The 16877-nt window shown below is 40.7% G+C and overlaps 2 protein-coding genes across 2 annotated transcripts in view; one reads left to right on the top strand and one right to left on the bottom strand.

Annotated features, from left to right (window-relative positions):
* Positions 1-12578, bottom strand: part of NUP188 (nucleoporin 188) — a 41348-nt gene extending 28770 nt beyond the window's left edge. The window contains exons 1-8 of the mRNA XM_036750904.1: positions 12526-12578; positions 6712-6766; positions 5953-6026; positions 3691-3775; positions 2210-2290; positions 1440-1484; positions 295-387; positions 37-156 (exon numbers count right to left, since the gene is read on the bottom strand). Of these exons, the coding sequence (XP_036606799.1) occupies positions 37-156; positions 295-387; positions 1440-1484; positions 2210-2290; positions 3691-3775; positions 5953-6026; positions 6712-6766; positions 12526-12557 (585 nt within the window). The 5' untranslated portion in view covers positions 12558-12578. The remainder of the gene's footprint in view (positions 1-36; positions 157-294; positions 388-1439; positions 1485-2209; positions 2291-3690; positions 3776-5952; positions 6027-6711; positions 6767-12525) is intronic.
* Positions 12579-12621: 43 nt separating this feature from the next.
* Positions 12622-16876, top strand: DOLK (dolichol kinase). Its single transcript, XM_036749171.1, has one exon. It carries the CDS (start codon positions 13178-13180, stop codon positions 14762-14764), a length of 1587 nt encoding a protein of 528 aa, XP_036605066.1. The 5' UTR covers positions 12622-13177; the 3' UTR covers positions 14765-16876.
* The last annotated feature ends 1 nt before the right edge of the window (position 16877 follows it).

Raw genomic sequence — 16877 nt, 5'->3', positions numbered from 1 at the left:
CTGTTAAAAACTAGAAAAGACATAATACTAGCATACCATGAGATTTCCATGTGTTTCCCACGTTGGTGCCTCTGTTTTGTAGAGCTCCTCGAACTGTTGCCGGTATTTTGTGACCAGCTCCTTCTCCAACTTATCAACACATTCAGAGTACTCAACCTAAAAAAATTACAACACAATTATATGTAGCTACAATAAGAAGTATCCAAATGTATATGACCACAGATGATACACAGTATATTAGCTACAACAGTTTGAACAATGTCATGAAGAGTCATGAAACCAGGAAATACTTACCCGGTAGGGATGCCTCTCATCCTGGAAATAAGTGAGTAAATGCAAGACACAACGTAGAATACAGGTCCTTTCTTCATAGTAATAATCTGCAATCTGGAAAGACCAAAGGCATCTATATCAACACCTAGTATGATGCCCTAAATTTAGCAGGCACTCAATAAATGTTTGTTGTTCACTGCATAGGGTGCAGATTTTTTTCTACACGTGGGTTAGTTATGCTCAATTGCTCTTTTCTCTCTTCTTACTCAAAGTTGTAAGGGACAGGAGAGGGAGGAGAGTAGAAATATGCTGAAAAGTACAGAAGATATAAAACCAAAAGTTATCCAAAATATTTTTAAATGTTTATTGCTGATTATAGTTGTGGTTGCAAAATTAGAAATTACTGTAATTATGCAAGTACAGGTGCAGAAGTCCAAGAACCAATGAGGGGAAAAAGTTATGAGTCCAACAGAAATTAAAACCTTCATAAGTCAATAGGTGAGAAAATGATTAATAACATGTTTCCAAACAAAGTCTTTGGCATAAGCTCTCAAATACAGAAAATTTAAGCAAACCTGAAAGCCTATACAGGACAGAAAAGCAGCAGAGCCCATGACAGCTGCCAGAACAATAAGATGGATGTTTATCTCATCCTAACTGAAAGCAAATTCCTAGGTGTAACTTTCTCATAAGCTACCTAGTAGGAAACTGCTTCAGAGTCATATAGTTAAATCCCAATTTGAAGGGAAAGTTTTTTGAGAGCAAAGGTATTGCTGGGGGGCTGGGTGAGAAGTGGGAGAGGGAGAGGGAAGGAGAGAATAAAGAAATGAAAATTATTATGATGGGCTTAGAACTGGAGAGAAAAAAACAAACAAACCAACTAGCAATCATAAATTTAGAGTTGAAAGGAACTTTACAGATCAATCAGTCCAACTCCCTCAGATTCATAAGCATGCTCTTACCTCTTCTTTCAAAAACATCCACTTTTAAAAGTTCTCTTATTTCACAGATGAGTTAGCAGACTCCTTCACAAAGAGCTCATCCCTTCACTAATGGTAAACTAGGGTCCAGGAAATGGCAGGAATCCAAAATGTTGAGGGCGATCAAACTAAAGGCTCTGAGAGCCAATTTTATTAAAAAGAATGAAAATAGTTACCACTACTGACCTTCAGGATCAGAGCCTGGCTCTGCCTCTCATCTTGCAGTACCGTCTATAAAAGAAATGAATGTGAAATAAATAATCTTAGCAGCCATCACATAGTACCAAAAGCAATGCAGACACTGAGGATAACTTTAATTTATTTCTTATAAATAACTTTTGTAACTGTCATTTTAGCAACCCTAGAGAACATCTTTTTATCCTCAAGTATCTAAGGGTATACTCCATTTGCCTCATCAACCTTTGGACTTCCAGACCTTAAAGTCCAAGAAACGGATCTCAGCTTGAGATACTATAGCATCTCTGAAAGCTTAAAGTGTTTCCTTAGAATGGCTTAAATTAGGTACCTTCTAATACATGCAACCAGTAGTGTCTGACATTGCATACAACTGCTGCTAATTTCCTAAACTATCTAGTTATGTAGTTATGGTTACCACCACCGTTGTTGTGGGTACTATACCTGATGAGACTGCAACATCTCTATTACTAAGTAGACAGTTTTGAGGGGTTGCTGCAGCTAAAAATTCATCACCTTGTAGGCAACTGGCAATGAGTCTCTCTTTACTTAGCTAGGCTAGTCCTTAGACAAACAGACATGCAATCCATCAATGGGTCATATTCAAATCCTTTGCAGGACCTACCATAACTTGTATTCCACTAATTACCCAGGGTCACCTCCATTCTACGATAAGGCATCAGAGAAGAACTTTAGTGAAGATATGAAGACTGTCAGAAACAAGAGATAATGAAAGGTTAGAAATGGACACAACTACAAACCTTTAGTGAGTCCCGGGTTCCCCGATAGTCCTCTTGAAGGTAACACTGAAGTAACTGCACACTCTGCTCTTCATCAAGGCCCTGAAACAAAGAGGCTATATTATAGCATATCAAGAATAGCCATTTCACCAAAGAAACCACAAAAGACAATAACAACGATAACATTTCAATAACACTCATTATGCGCCAGGCACTTTACAATTACTTTCTCATTTAGGAAGCCAGGAAGCACAGTGGGCAAAGGCACTAGACATGGAGTCAGAAAGACCTGAGTTCAATTACAGTCTCAGACCCTCACTAGCTCTATGGCCCTGGGCAAGTCACTTAACCTCTATTTGTCTCTGTTTCCTCACCTGTAAAATGGAAATAATAGTAGCACCTACCTCCCACAATCTGTGTGAGGAGCAAAGGACTCAGCACAGAGCCTGACACAGAGTCAGCGCTACATAACTACTATTATGGTTGTCAGATCCTCACAATAACCCTGGGAGGTAGGTACCACTGTTATTCTCATTTTACAGATGAGGATACTGAGACAAACACAGGGTAAGTGACTTGCCTAAGGTCACACAGCTAGTAAGTGTCTGAGGCTGGATTTGAACTCAAGTTTTTCTGATTCCAAGTCCAACAGAGCTACCTAGCAAAATCAGGGATGGTGGCACACGCCTGTAATTCCAGCTACTGGAGAAAATGAAGCAAGTAAAGGACTTGAGCTCTGGATTTCCGAACTGCAGTAGAACTAAAGCCAATGGGATGTCCATATTAAGTCTGGGCCCATATGGTAAGCCCCTAGAAGCAAGGCTTGGGTACCAGTCTGCCTATGGAGAGGCAAATGGGCCCAGGCTGGAAACAGAGCAGGTCAATTACTAATAGGATCAGGTCTATGAATGGCCACTGTACTTCAGTCTGGGCAAGACAGGGAAACCCAATCTCCTTCCTTCCAACCTCCCTCCAAAAATATACAAAATAGCCCAGTTTGTTCTTTGGAATGAACGAAAGCTATCAACAACCAATAAGCAAACTTCCATGAGATTTTTTTTTTAAAAGTTCACAGATCATGGGACACAGACACTGTTCTCTTCCAAGAATTTAAGGAGACGTGGTCTCACTATTCAACTCATCTTTTGTCTTTCCTCAAGCAAAATATTCCCTTTGTAGCATTATAGGAATGTCAGAAACAATTTTGTTCCTCTACCTAGAAAGTTTAAATTGTAGCAAGCAAGTCAGTAAGGGTCACAATCATTAAAAGATGTAACATTCTCCATTTCTGAAATTCCTATTAAATTAACTACAAACTAATCAACCTAATACCAAATGATACATATGCTCGGTGTCCCTGAAACACAATAAATGAGAGAAGTAGGCTGGAGTTGGGATTTTAAGCACAAAAGCCTGAAACTTGGCTGTTTTCTGACACAATGCACAGATATTCATGCAAAATCTACAAGAATATTTTGAAGCTAAGGTTGAACTTTTCTCACCAAAAATTTGCTGATTCTCAGCCCCAGTTCCTTCAGTGGTGGAGCCACATCTTTATTAGCTTTCACTTTTTCTGCTGAACTTGCACTATGAAAAAAAAAACACTTTTACTCATTTTCTATCACTCTCAATGGCAAAAACACTGCTGGATGTAAAATATAACTTAATATTGATAGAAATAAGTTTCTAAATTAGCACCATCTCTAGCATACAGAAGAGTCAAGCACATTAAAAATGCTATTAAAAAAAAAACCACAATCCACCACAATACCTACCACAGAAATAATGCTGGTGCTTCTGTCTAACCTGATGGAAATCAAAACTCATTCATATAATTAGATTTTTCATTAAGTAAAAATCATTTATTTTTCAAAGCATCATCAAATCAGTCACCCGGCACGTCAAATGACTAAAATATTAAGTGCTTCCTTTGTGCAAAGCACTGTGCTAAGTGCTGGGCTGACAAACAAAAACGTAACACACAGCCCCAGTTCTCAAGGAGCTGACATTCTAATGGGGCAGCCAACACATTTGGAAACTGTAAGTCAAATGAAAAAGTCTCATAGTCTCTTCCTTACAGAAAAGTTCTCACTATGGAAAGTTTGAAACACTGGTATAATTATTGTCTCTTGACATCAGTACTATAATGACTTCTATAGTGCTGTCAAAGGAACCTCTCATTCTCTAAGAAAAACAGTGAAGTATAGATACGTACAGTTACATGTGTATATATGTATATATCTGTGTGTATATACGTATGCATATATGTATGTGTATATATGCATATTTGTGTATATATATGTATATTATGTATGCATGTATCTATATCTAATCATATCCACGCTTAATGGTTGGGGGGAAGGAAGGGGAAAAAAGAAAGCAAAAAGTGCACAGCAGAGAACAAAAGAAAACTTACAAAGAAGCAAAGAAAAGATGGACAGCTTTTGATACAATGCATAGTATTTATTATATAGGCTTTCTTGAAATGGAAATTTATTGCTGTATATTTTGAATGCTCTCTCACATTCTGCTGTGCACATGACAATGCCTTTTTTTCTTATTTTGTATTATTTTAGTTTTAGTATTTGTTTCTTTTTTCTTTTCTTTAAGTTTAAAATAAAAATATTTAAATTAAATAAATTAATACTAAATAAAGGCAAGTATACAAATAAAAAAATAAGAAAAAGTCAGCCAATTAGCCTCATAATAAAACTTTTATCTCTGACCTGAACATCCAGATAACACCAGAAAAATATAATATAAGCTAGCTACTAGTAGAGTCCAATTAGAACAGGGGTTATTTTGGGGTCATGAATCCTTTTGACAATCTGGTGTCTACAGACTCCCCAGAATGTTTTGAAAAGTATAAACAAAATACATAAAATTACAAAGGAAATCTACTGTATTGAAATAGTTACCAAAACATTAAAACAAAAAAAGTTCACAGACCCCCAGTTAAGAACCCCTGAATTAGAGAGTGGTAGCATTGTATAATAGCAAGAATACTGGAGTAGTAATTAGGGAGACATGAGGAAAATGAACTTCAGAGAAGCTTAAATGACTTGTCCAAGACAACACAGGTGCTAAGCAGCAGGGCCAAAATTCAAACCCAGGTCCTTTCACTTCACTAGCCCCCTCTGCCAATGAGCACATTGTGGATCTCACCCTCTCTGAACCTCAGTTTCCTCATATGCAAGATGGAGATAATACTTGTATTACTCGCTAATGTAAAGCTCAAATGAGAAAATACCTATAATATGTTTTGTAAATTATAAAGTGCTATCCAAATAATTACTAATCATTCTAGGCTTCAGTTTCTTCATTTGTATAAAGGAGATAATAATCCCAGATTTTCTCAGAAGGCTGTTGTAAAGATAATTTGAAATAATATACATGAAACCCCATGAAAATTGCAGAACACTCTGTATAGAGACAGGAATTGGACCTATGATTTCATTGGTATAGGGAACTCTTAGAAAGTTGACACCTTTTATGCAACTTATAGTCTTAGACAAAAAACAGATTTTCCCCAGAGGTGAAGTGATTTTATCAATAATCACACAGCCAGCACATATCAGAAGCAAGATCATAAATTTAGAGCTTGAACCTAGGTCATCCTGGCCTCAAGGACAGTTCTCCATCACCATTCCATGCTACTTTAGCACAATGCCTGGCACAAATGAAGCATGTAATGAATGCCTGCTGACTGAGTGCCTGTCATAAAATACTATGTATAATTAAGATATTTTAAGAATATACCACACCTGGGAGGTTTGTAGTATGAAAGTCCCTCTAGCAGCCGCTGCCAGTGTTTATTCAACTCTGACTCGATCTGATTCTGAAAGAGAGCAAAGCAATAATACAACCACAACGCTAAAGGGCTACCAGCATCATATTTATTTTTAATGTATCACCTGTCACTAAAGGATCAGAAGAAAATACTTTTTAACTGAGTATAGGCAAGGATATTTCTTACAGACCACAGCCATTATGATTTAAAGGAGCTACTCAGTCAGCCAGAATGTAAGAAGGATACAAGGACAAAGAAAAGAAAATGTATGCTGGGGTTAGAAACAGACTCGATTTCCCCTAAGAATATTCCTTAGGACAGGGCTGTCCAACCTTAGGTTTTTACTGAAATAACAGACAATATATTTTGATTTGCCATTTTAGTGAGAGCTCTGCAGTAGCTCGGCTTTCTTTACTAAAGCATTTATGTAAATTTCTATGCTTCTAGATTATGTAAATCTTCTATGCTCTAGGCATTGCATTTTGGACAGCTCTGCCTCAGGATATAGAGAAAGCAAATTCCCCAACTTTCCCCTGCAAACCACCCCACCCTCCCTCTGCACTAAAAGTCAAGTAATACTGTTATCTCTCCTAAAGAGAATCACTTGAGCAAAGAAAGTGTGGAAGCCAGAGTGTTAACAGGTATAGGAAAGAAGGAAGTAGAAAATGAGTGATCCTGGTGAATACTTTAAGAAACTTACTAATTTCTTACTAGTTCTTTGCTAATTACTTACTAGTTCTCTCAGAGCTGATCTTCCAAGCAGAATGGTCCACAGTTCTCTACTGCTCCTGGATAAAGAGATAAAATCAACAGGCAATTTTTGCTATTTTCTTTTTTTTTAATATCTTATTTATTTTCAGTTTTCAACATTCATTTCCATAAGTTTTAAATTCCTCCCCACTTCCCAAGATGGCATGCAATTCAATATGGACTCTACAGATACATTCCTATTAAACACATTTTCACATTAGTCATGTTGCATAGAAGAATTATAATGAATGGGAGAAATCATGAGAAAGTTGTTTTGATTTGCATCTCTCTAATCAATAGTGATTTAGAGCATTTTTTCATATGATTATAGATAGTTTTAATTTCGTCCTCTGAAAACTGCCTGTTCATATCCTTTGACCATCTATCAGTTGGGGAATGACTTATATTCTTATAAATTTGACTCAGTTCTCTATATATCTTAGAAATGAGGACTTTATCAGAGACACTAATTATAAAAATTCTTTCCCAGTTTTCTGCTACCCTCCTAATCTTGATTGCATTGGCTTTGTGCAAAAACTTTTCAGTTTAATGTAATCAAAATTATCCATTTTGCATTTCATAATGTTAATTTTTGCTATTTTTCAACTACAGAAGGCAAAGCTGGTCATCTGAACAAAACATTCAAAATGTACTGGAATCAGCTTTTAATTGTGACATTCAGAATACAAATAAAACAAATATAAAGTTCTGATGATCTGAGTAATACTCAGGTCTTGCTAAAAATGAAATGAATAAGACTAACTTTTTGGATGCCTTTTTCGTTTTAAGTTGAAACTGTTCTGCACTATGAAGCTAACATGGTTTGTACCTCCTTCTGGTACCTTCCAGCAACATTCAACAACCAATGAAAAACAAGACTAGAAAAGGAAACAATGTGTGTAGGATCCTATTCACTTCTGGAAACCAATATTAATCAAACTGTAAAACCCATTATAAAAAAAATTAAATTAAAAAAAACCCATTATAACTGCAGAGCCAATTGTAAAAGGGGAATCATGTTGGTTTTATCTTTTTTTGGTTCAGACGTGATTTCAATTCCATGGGGAATTCCCAGTGTGGAAAATTCTACTAAGATAGCTCAGTATCTGTCCATAACTTACAACTAAGAAATCAGCATTGAGGGCTCAATCTATGTTAACACATAGATTGTCAACATATGACAATGTGTCAAGAAAAGGACTAGAACCTGGGTGTTCCTTACTCTAAGGCCAGTTCTCTATCCATATTTCATGCTGCCTGTCACTGTTTCTATACCCTCTTTGGTCATTCAGGAAACCTGATTTTTTTTTTTTAACATCTTAGAATTGGGGAAAGAGACTGGGCTGTGATGCAGGTCAGCACCTTCACTACAAACTTTAGTCTCTTAAACAGTGTTGCCTATTAATCTATGAGAGGTTAAGTGTCTTGTCCAGGTTCACACAGCCAGCATGTATCAGAGGTGGGATTTTAACCTAGGTCTTCCTAGCTCCTAAGGCCAGCTATCTACTATACCACTTTGCCACCCGATCTAGAATTAAATTTTAAAATGTGTCCTACAATACCAGCCCCTCAGGAGGCCATATGAAGAGGAATAAAGAGGTTGGGAACAATATTTTATAAAAGCTTCCTGGATCAATGCATGGGGTTGGGTGATGTGTCTTGCTGTCATCTAAAGACCATCCGAGCTAAATTTAGAGAGAGTCATCACCAGGAGGCTGGACATCAAAATGATGAGGTTCTCTGACAACAGCAACTCACATAAACCTCTACTAAGGTGTGAAGAGCTTGTGATTTATACTGGTAAAGGAAGTATCCATATGGATCACTGAAATATAATATAAATAATAGAACTTTATCTTTCCAGTCTGAAAGCTCATTTTCAGAATTTTCAAATTAAGGAAATCTGAAACATACCTAAAAAGTCTGTACTTAGTTCCTAAGGGCTGATGCTTAGAAGGAAAAAGCATCAGATATCACTATCTCTTCCCCTCACTGAGCTTTCTGTACCCAATAGAAGAAGCACTCCCAAATTCACTGCTCAAAAATAATTCGAAGAATATTAATAATAGCTGATATCTATACAGTGCTTTAAGGTTTACAAAACACTTTACATACATCAAATTATTTGTACCTCAGAACTCTGTGAAGCAGGTATCTCCCATTTTAGAAATAAGAAAACTATGGCTCAGAGAAATCAAATGATTTTAACCATGGTCATACAGCTGGTGTCAAAGACAGTATTCAATCCCAGGTCTTCCTGACCCCAAGTCCAGCAGCCTTTCCACTACTCCACACTGTCTATCATATTAATAAAATACACATGTATGTACCTTACATAAGTGTTTTAGAAAAGAAATACCAAATTTCCTGGCTTCTAAGCCCCAAACAAAACACTCCATGTGACCTATCACACATAAAGTCATAGGAACTTAGACCCAAAGCTGGAAGAGACTCAGAGGCCATCTAGTCTATACCTTCATTTTACAGATGGGCAAAATGAGGCCCAGGAAGGTTAAGTGACTTGCTTAAATTAGGAAAAGTCAGCCATTTAAACCCAGGACTTTGGATGCTAAAGCTACAGGAGACAAAAATGATCTTCCCTAGAGACATTCATCTGGCTGAATACTTTGGCTAAGTCTGTTTGAAAGCTGGGTTTCTTCAGTTCTACAAACTAAGATGCAAAACTGGGACAGAGCCATACAACTTTGATGATGTGATTTTTTTTAAACAGACATTCCACAGGAGGATAAATAAAAGATGCCTACTGATTCTCATGAGTCCACCCACAGAGATATGCAACTCTTGTATAAACTAAGATTCAAGCTTAGCAACAAAAAGCTTTTAAACAGCAGTTCTAGTTTTGTTTATAATATGCATATATACAGCTTAACCTTCTGCAAATGCACTAGCTGAAGAATAAAAGGGATATAAGAAAAACACCAAAACTTAACTGATTTCTAATCACTCTCTGGGGTGCTTTCCAAGAGAAAATTTCTGAACAGGATAAATTGAGAGCCAGAAGGGATTTCACAGGTCAACTAGTCTAATTCCTTTACTATACAGAACAGTATCTCCTTGATTTAGATACACATCTTTCAAGGAACTCAAAGTAATTCTTTGACATCTCAATTCTTTTCACCTACAAGACCTCATTATGCAAAGTTCTAATGATGAACTTGGGAGAAACTTTAGGCTTAGTACAGTAATTTACCTAACAAGCTCAGTGAGTAAAAAGCTACCAGAAATATAACCTAGGTTTTCCAACTTTTGGTCTAAGAACCCAGACATTTTAAGAAGGAGCTGCAGCATTTTTCCTGAAAAAGGGCTTATCTTGAACAACAAAGAGAATGGAGAGCTAACTCTAATACAGACCACAAGCCACTCTATGACTAGAAATACATTCCACTGAGTCAGTGGTACCACTTCCAAGGCTCTGATGAATCTGATGGGTAGCTCACTAAGCAACTAGGTGGTGCAGCAGACAGAGCTCTGGGCCTGGAGTCACGAAGACCTGAGCTCAACAATCCAGTCTCAGACACTTATTAGCTGTGTGACCCTGGACATGTCACTTAACTGTTTGCCTCAGTTTCCTCATCTGTAAAATGGGCTGGAGAAGGAAATGGCAAGCCACTCCAGTATCTTTGCCCAAAAAAAACCCAGATGGGGTCCTGAACAGTTGGATACAACAGAAATGACTAAACAACAACAAGGTAGCTCAGTGGTAACTCTTACCTATTTTTAATAAAATAACATGCCTTGATCTACAAGGAAACTTGAGGGGTCTAAAGAACAACTGTCACACCTAGGGTCTGAAATGGTTATGAAATATATCAACAAAAAGGATGAAGGAATCTTGATCTTGGCTACAGTAACATCACACAAAAAACTAAAGAGTATGAGACAACTGCCACAAAGCCTCTGATATAAATCCTGGCACAGAGGGCTGTGATGATCTGCAAGAGAAGGTTCTACAACTAAATTTCCCATTTTATGCACTTACCACATTCTGATTTGTATTATAATTATCTGAGTACAAGTCAGATTCCTTGATTACTCCTTGCTCAGATTTTTTATAAAACTCAATACGGATCTCTCCTTTGTACTTATTATATAAAATGTATTATCTACTACTAGACTATAAACTTCGTAGAGACGGGACTATGCCATTCTTTTCATCTTTTTTATTTCTAGAGCCTGGCATAGCACCCTGAACATAGGAAGTACTGAATCCCACAGGAGGACATGATCAAGAGTCATAGAAGGAAAAATCTCTATCAATCAGGTCAGGGATGCATTGAAATAGCCAAAAGATCCATGATCTCATAAAATGGGAACTTCCACTTTCAGTAAAGATCTCTAGATTAAGGTGTTCTACTCAGGAAGACCTAGGTTCAAATCGCACCTTAAACTCTTACTAGCTGTATGTCCTTGGGCAGATCATTTTACCTCTCTGTGCCTCAGATTCCTAATCTGTAAAATGGAGGGACTGGACTTTGGAGAGGTTCTAAGGTCCCTTCAAGCTCTTAATCTATGATCCTATGATCTCAAATCCCTCCTCTCTTTCCACCAGCACAACATGATGAATGGTTTTTCTGATTTGCAATAGCTGAAAAAATTCATTACCTGATTGCCAAACTTTTCTATACTTAGTGAGGGTGGTACTCTGATAACACAGTCTTATCACATTCTAACATAGATCTTGACCTAAAAGTTACCTCAGAGGCTATCTAGTCAAACCAAATCAAATTCCCTCCTTTTACAGGTGAGGAAACTGTGTCCCAAGATGGATAAATGACTTAAGGTTACACATTAAGCATCAGCCATGAGACTTCAACCAGGCTCTCTGATTCCAGAGATGGGGTTCGCTATACAATGTCAGTGAAACACAAGTCCTTTCCAGTTTGGTGGCCTCTTTCAATTCTCTAAGTATTAAAACAATCAAGGGAAACATTCCAGTGGCTTGGGTGGACTTTCTATGGAGGACTTGACGAGGAGTAGAGCCTAGTACTTGAATAAATGTCTCTTTTTTTTCAGCTAAGTCTTTCTAAAAAATCTTCCTTAGTGCTTAAAACAGTGGCCTGCACTTACCATGCACCTATGTCTGCTGAACAGACTCCCCTAGTAAAGGAAACCTTGAACACAATAGATATTGGATTAAATCTTAACACTTAACACCTTTGAAATGAATCTTTTTCTGCTCTTCTCCACTGCACAGAATACTACCTTGCACAAAACAAGCTTTTAATAAAAGTTTGCTGAACTAATGAATGAACTGGTCAACAACAATCGCCCTAGCTGAATCTCCAAAAAGGCGGCAGGCAACCGCGCTGGTGACAGCCAGATCGGCTCCCCACAAGAGGCCTGCCCCAGCCGGGCCAGATCAGTGGGAGGCTGGGGGGTGGGGGCGGTTCCAGGAGAGGTCCACGCCCCCGGGCGGGAGGGGCAGCCCCAGCCTGCGGGAGATCGGGGACTGCAGCACCAGCGGAGGGGAATAGGGAGGAGGGATCACGCGAGCACGCTCACGCACAAGGGGGAGGAGGGGCTGCTCTCGTCTAGGCCTCTTCGCTCCCCTTCCAGCGCCCCTCTGCGCGGTGGGGGCCTCGTGCCCGGGACGGGGGCCGGTTTGAAAGTAACCGTCTAGTCGCCCGCCACCCCAGCCCCACCGCCGCTGCCCCCAGGGCCGTTTCCTCTACGCCCTGTATATCTCAGCTTCCCTCCGCCTCCCGCCCTCCATTCACCACTGCTCCCTCTCCCCACATTCCCCCTCCAGCCAGCACCAAGAATTCCCGGCCCCTACCTCACACAGAGCCCGCCGGCGGCAGCCGCCATCTTCGCGCCCCCCCCACGTGACCGCACGGTAGCCCGCGAGCTGGGCCTCCCGCCTCACGTGACCACGTAGGGGCGTGGCCGAAGAGTCAAATGGAATGAGTGGAATGGTTGGTTGCCAGAAGCCACTGTCCCTTGTCTGTCGCGGCGTCTATCACGTGACCTTCAGGTCTCAAGATGGCGGCTTCCAGGGAGGTGAAAACCCTCGTTTGAGGACAAGAAAACCAAGTGGCCGAGGGACAGGCGGTGCTGGACCCGGATCTCTGACAAGGAGGTGGGAGAAGGAGAGGCGTGTCGGCGTCAGGGCTGCTTCCGGCAAGGTCTAGCCCTCCCATCTCCTCTCTTCCCCTCCCTGCATCGTGAATGTGGATGGAGAGTGAACAGTGAGTCTCAAGCCTCTTCTGTACATCCATCGGGGTCACTGACACGTGCCCCTTCCTCGGGGCCTAGGGGTGTCACCGGGCTGTCTAACAGCCGCCGACAAGTCGCCCTTTTTTCCTTTTGGCAAACCTTCCCCCTCAGGTGCGGAGAGAGGGTTTCTCTCCCCTTTTCATCCATGATCCAAGTCCCCACCCCTTTGAAAGGGACACAGAGCGGCGCTGGTCCAACCTGAGGGCAGCCGAATGGCCGCAGCCATGACGACCAAAGCCACGCTGGGGGAAGCCGCCGTTGTGTTTGTAGTGGTGCTGAGCATCCACGCCTCGGTGTGGGACCGCTATTCCTGGTGTGCCGTGGCCCTGGCTGTTCAGGCCTTCTATGTCCAGTACAAATGGGACAGGCTGCTCCAGCAGGGGGCCGCGGTCTTTCAATTCAGGACCACCGCTAACAGCGGCCTCCTGCCCGCCTCTATGGTCATCCCTTTGCTGGGGGTGGTGATGAAGAGGCGCTGCGAGGGCGTAGGAAATGTCTACTTTGAGCGATTTGGCATTGTGGTGGCAGCCACAGGCATGGCATTGGCGCTTTTCCTGTCCGTCTTGGCACTGGGCATCACCAGGCCCGTGCCCACCAATACCTGTGTCATCTCTGGTCTGGCTGGAAGCGTCATCATCTACATCATGAAACACTCGTTGAGTGTGGCAGAGGTGATTGAGGTCCTCGAGGTCCTGCTGATCTTTGTCTACCTCAACATGATCCTCCTGTACCTGCTACCCCGATGCTTCACCCCAGGGGAGGCCTTGCTCATCCTAGGGGGCATCAGCTTCGTTCTCAACCAGCTCATCAAGAGATCCCTAAATGTTATCCAAGGCCGGGGAGACCCGGTAGACTTCTTTCTCCTGGTGGTAGTAGTAGGGATGGTCATCATGGGTATCTTCTTCAGCACGTTCTTTGTCTTCATGGACTCTGGAAGCTGGACATCTTCTCTTTTCTTCCATCTAATGACAGGCGTGCTGGGCCTTGGTGTCATTATGCCCTGGTTGTACCACCTCATCCGGGAGAACCCCTTGCTCTGGCTTTTCCAATTCCTATTCCAGTCAGAAACTCGTATCTACCTCCTCATCTACTGGTCCCTGCTGGCTGTTTCAGCCTGCCTAGTTGTGATGTACCAAAATGCTAAGAGATTGTCTTCTGAGTCAAAGAAGCATCAGGCCTCCACAATTACCCGGAAGTATTTCCACTTCATCGTAGTGGCTACTTACATACCAGGACTCATATTGGACCGACTGTTACTATATGTTGCAGCTGTGGTCTGCCTAGCTGTCTTCATCTTCCTTGAATATATTCGCTTCTTCCGAATTAAGCCCCTGGGCCAGACTCTGAGAAACCTGCTCTCCCTTTTCCTTGATGAAAGGGACAGTGGCCCCCTCATTCTGACTCACATTTACCTTTTGCTGGGCATGTCTCTCCCTGTCTGGCTATTCCCAAGACCTTGTGCCCCAAAGGGTAGCCTGGAAGGGGTTGGGGCTCTGGTCCCTTATGCAGGAGTGCTGGCTGTGGGAGTAGGTGACACCATTGCCGCCATTTTTGGCAGTACAGTAGGGGAGATCCATTGGCCAGGAACTCTAAAGACTTTCGAGGGTACAATGACTTCCATATTTGCTCAAATCATTTCTGTGGCTTTGATCTTAATCTTTGATAGTAGAGTGGACCTTAACTCTAGCTATGCTTGGATTTTGGGGTCTCTGAGCATAGTCTCCCTCCTGGAAGCCTACACTAGCCAAATAGACAATCTTATTTTACCTCTCTACCTCCATATTCTGCTGATGGTTTAGCCTCCATGCAAAGATTATGACAGGGAGAAGGGAATTGAAGGGAAATGTATGACCCATAGTCAGCATTTAGCCGTTTGGGTATGATGGGTCAGGTGATGACAAGCTGATTCACTTTTGCAGTGAATTGAGAGTTAAAATGAAGTCAAAGATGCTCTTGCATTTTAGCTCTGTTGATTTGAAAATAAGGTAACATTTCAGATGAAGGAATTGCAAGGGCATACCAGTGAGGGTTTCCAGTGGAAGTGCATTCTTTTTTTTTAAAACATTTAATTTTTATTTTTCTCAGTTACATTGAAGCACATTCTTTGCAGTGATGGGGCCCATTTAAAGGTCTGAAGATGTTTTTGTGAGAAATCAAAAACCTAGCCTTGAATAATAGCTTCTCATCTGGAATAATTTATATCTAATGATTTAGAGAATTGTGAAAAGTGGATTTTCTTTATTGGACTTGATTTTGTAGGAGAAGAGAGTGGAGGGAGAAGCTTTTCGTAACATTTATGAGAATGTTTTAACTGGGTAAAGGGGGAGAAGAGTGCAAAAGAGTGAATGAGGAAATAGTTGAGTTAATGTCATTTCTTTCTTCTAAGTGGGCCACAGCATGCAATATCAGAACTGGATTAGTACAGCTGGTTACTTGGAAATTAGGAGCATCTAGGGGTGGAAGTGGGTAGCAGAGGAACTAAGAGAAGATACTAGAATAGATATTGAGGGTCAATTGTGAAGAATGTGAGAAGCTGGGGAGTACTCTGTAGCAGAGGTCCAAATCACAAGGCTATGTGCAACCCACAGTACTCCCGAGTGCAGCCCAAAGAAGTTAAATGTAATTGGGAAATATTTAACGAAATAAAAATTCAATAAAACATAGATGATATTAAAACATGGTTTTCTAAGTCAATATGCAGCCCACAGGGATCTTTATGTACAGTTTAGCGGTCCCTGTTTCTATTTGATTTTTGACACCACTGTTCTAGAGCTGTGCTTCCTGACCTAAATGATAATTGTGAACCAGTAAAATAAATAACATCTCTACAGAGCCTACTGCAATCTCTTAGCAACTCAAAGGGTAGGGGCCCATGAACTGTGGAGGAAAAAAAGTCAGGGAAAAGGAAACAGCTTTTTCAAGATTACAGAATTTAAGAAACATGGTCTTTTTATAGTAAATGTTTTGCTGGTGAGAAAAACTTTGCCACAAATCATTAGTTAATAAATACTGGTTAAAAATGGGATCTTAACCATTACTTACGATTTTTCCTCTTCACTTACCACTTCTCCATCCCCTGTAGAACTTCTCCCCTTCATAGCTAACTACCAGAGATGTCAATAGGAGGAGAGAGGGCAAGCTGAGAGTATAGATGAGTATGCGACTTTGAGGTTTCCAGCTTTCCTCCTGTTCCAGTTCTAGCAGAATACAGCATCTTTGCATTTATCTTACTTCAATCAGGAAGGGTCCTACCACAGCAGGGACCAAGTTTCTCAGGACAAGAACCATGGGATGGTGGAAGGTCTTCCCCTAAGAATTCATACTAGGACCAAGAGAGGAAGACCAGTATCTTTCCTGGCTATGTTGTGAATCCTGGTCTGAATAAAGATCTTTCCTGCAAGCTGGGTAGAAAGATGGCTACATTTTGCTTGGCCTAAAGGGAGCAGCTGTTAGAGCAGAAGAAAAGCAAGAAGAAACGAGGTCTTCAAGTGTAAGTAGCCAGGAAGCTAAGCTAAGGACCCAATTCTTAATGTTCATTTCTGTACTGTCACTTTGGTTAGTGGCTTACAGTGTGTGACTAGAAATCATTTAACTGCTCAATACCTAATCATAACTTCCTAATCATAAATGTGGACATTCCTTTGTAGCTCAAGAATGTTCTTATTTTATAGATGAAATTATAGAAGTCCAGAGAGGGGGGTGACTTTCCTACCATCGCACAGTGAATTAGTAACCGAGCAGGGCTAGAATCCCAGTTTGCTTACTCAATCCAGAGTTCTACTTCATCAGGCTTAGTGATACAATTCCCTTAAATCACTCATTCTAACATAAGCTAGGTAGGACTGGTGTGACAGATTTTTGTTCTTTTATAATCAAAGCTGCTTGGTTTGATAAAAGTACACCAGAAAGTAC

This window comes from Trichosurus vulpecula, chromosome 3, assembly GCF_011100635.1.
Source record: "Trichosurus vulpecula isolate mTriVul1 chromosome 3, mTriVul1.pri, whole genome shotgun sequence".
Taxonomy (NCBI): domain Eukaryota; kingdom Metazoa; phylum Chordata; class Mammalia; order Diprotodontia; family Phalangeridae; genus Trichosurus; species Trichosurus vulpecula.
Note: the sequence above shows the minus strand (reverse complement) of the source record. Positions and strands in the feature narration are given on the sequence as shown.

What these genes read in the sequence shown, in the direction of transcription:
- DOLK (XM_036749171.1), top strand. Translation starts at nt 13,178, where the DNA reads ATGGCCGCAGCCATGACGACCAAAGCCACGCTGGGGGAAGCCGCCGTT.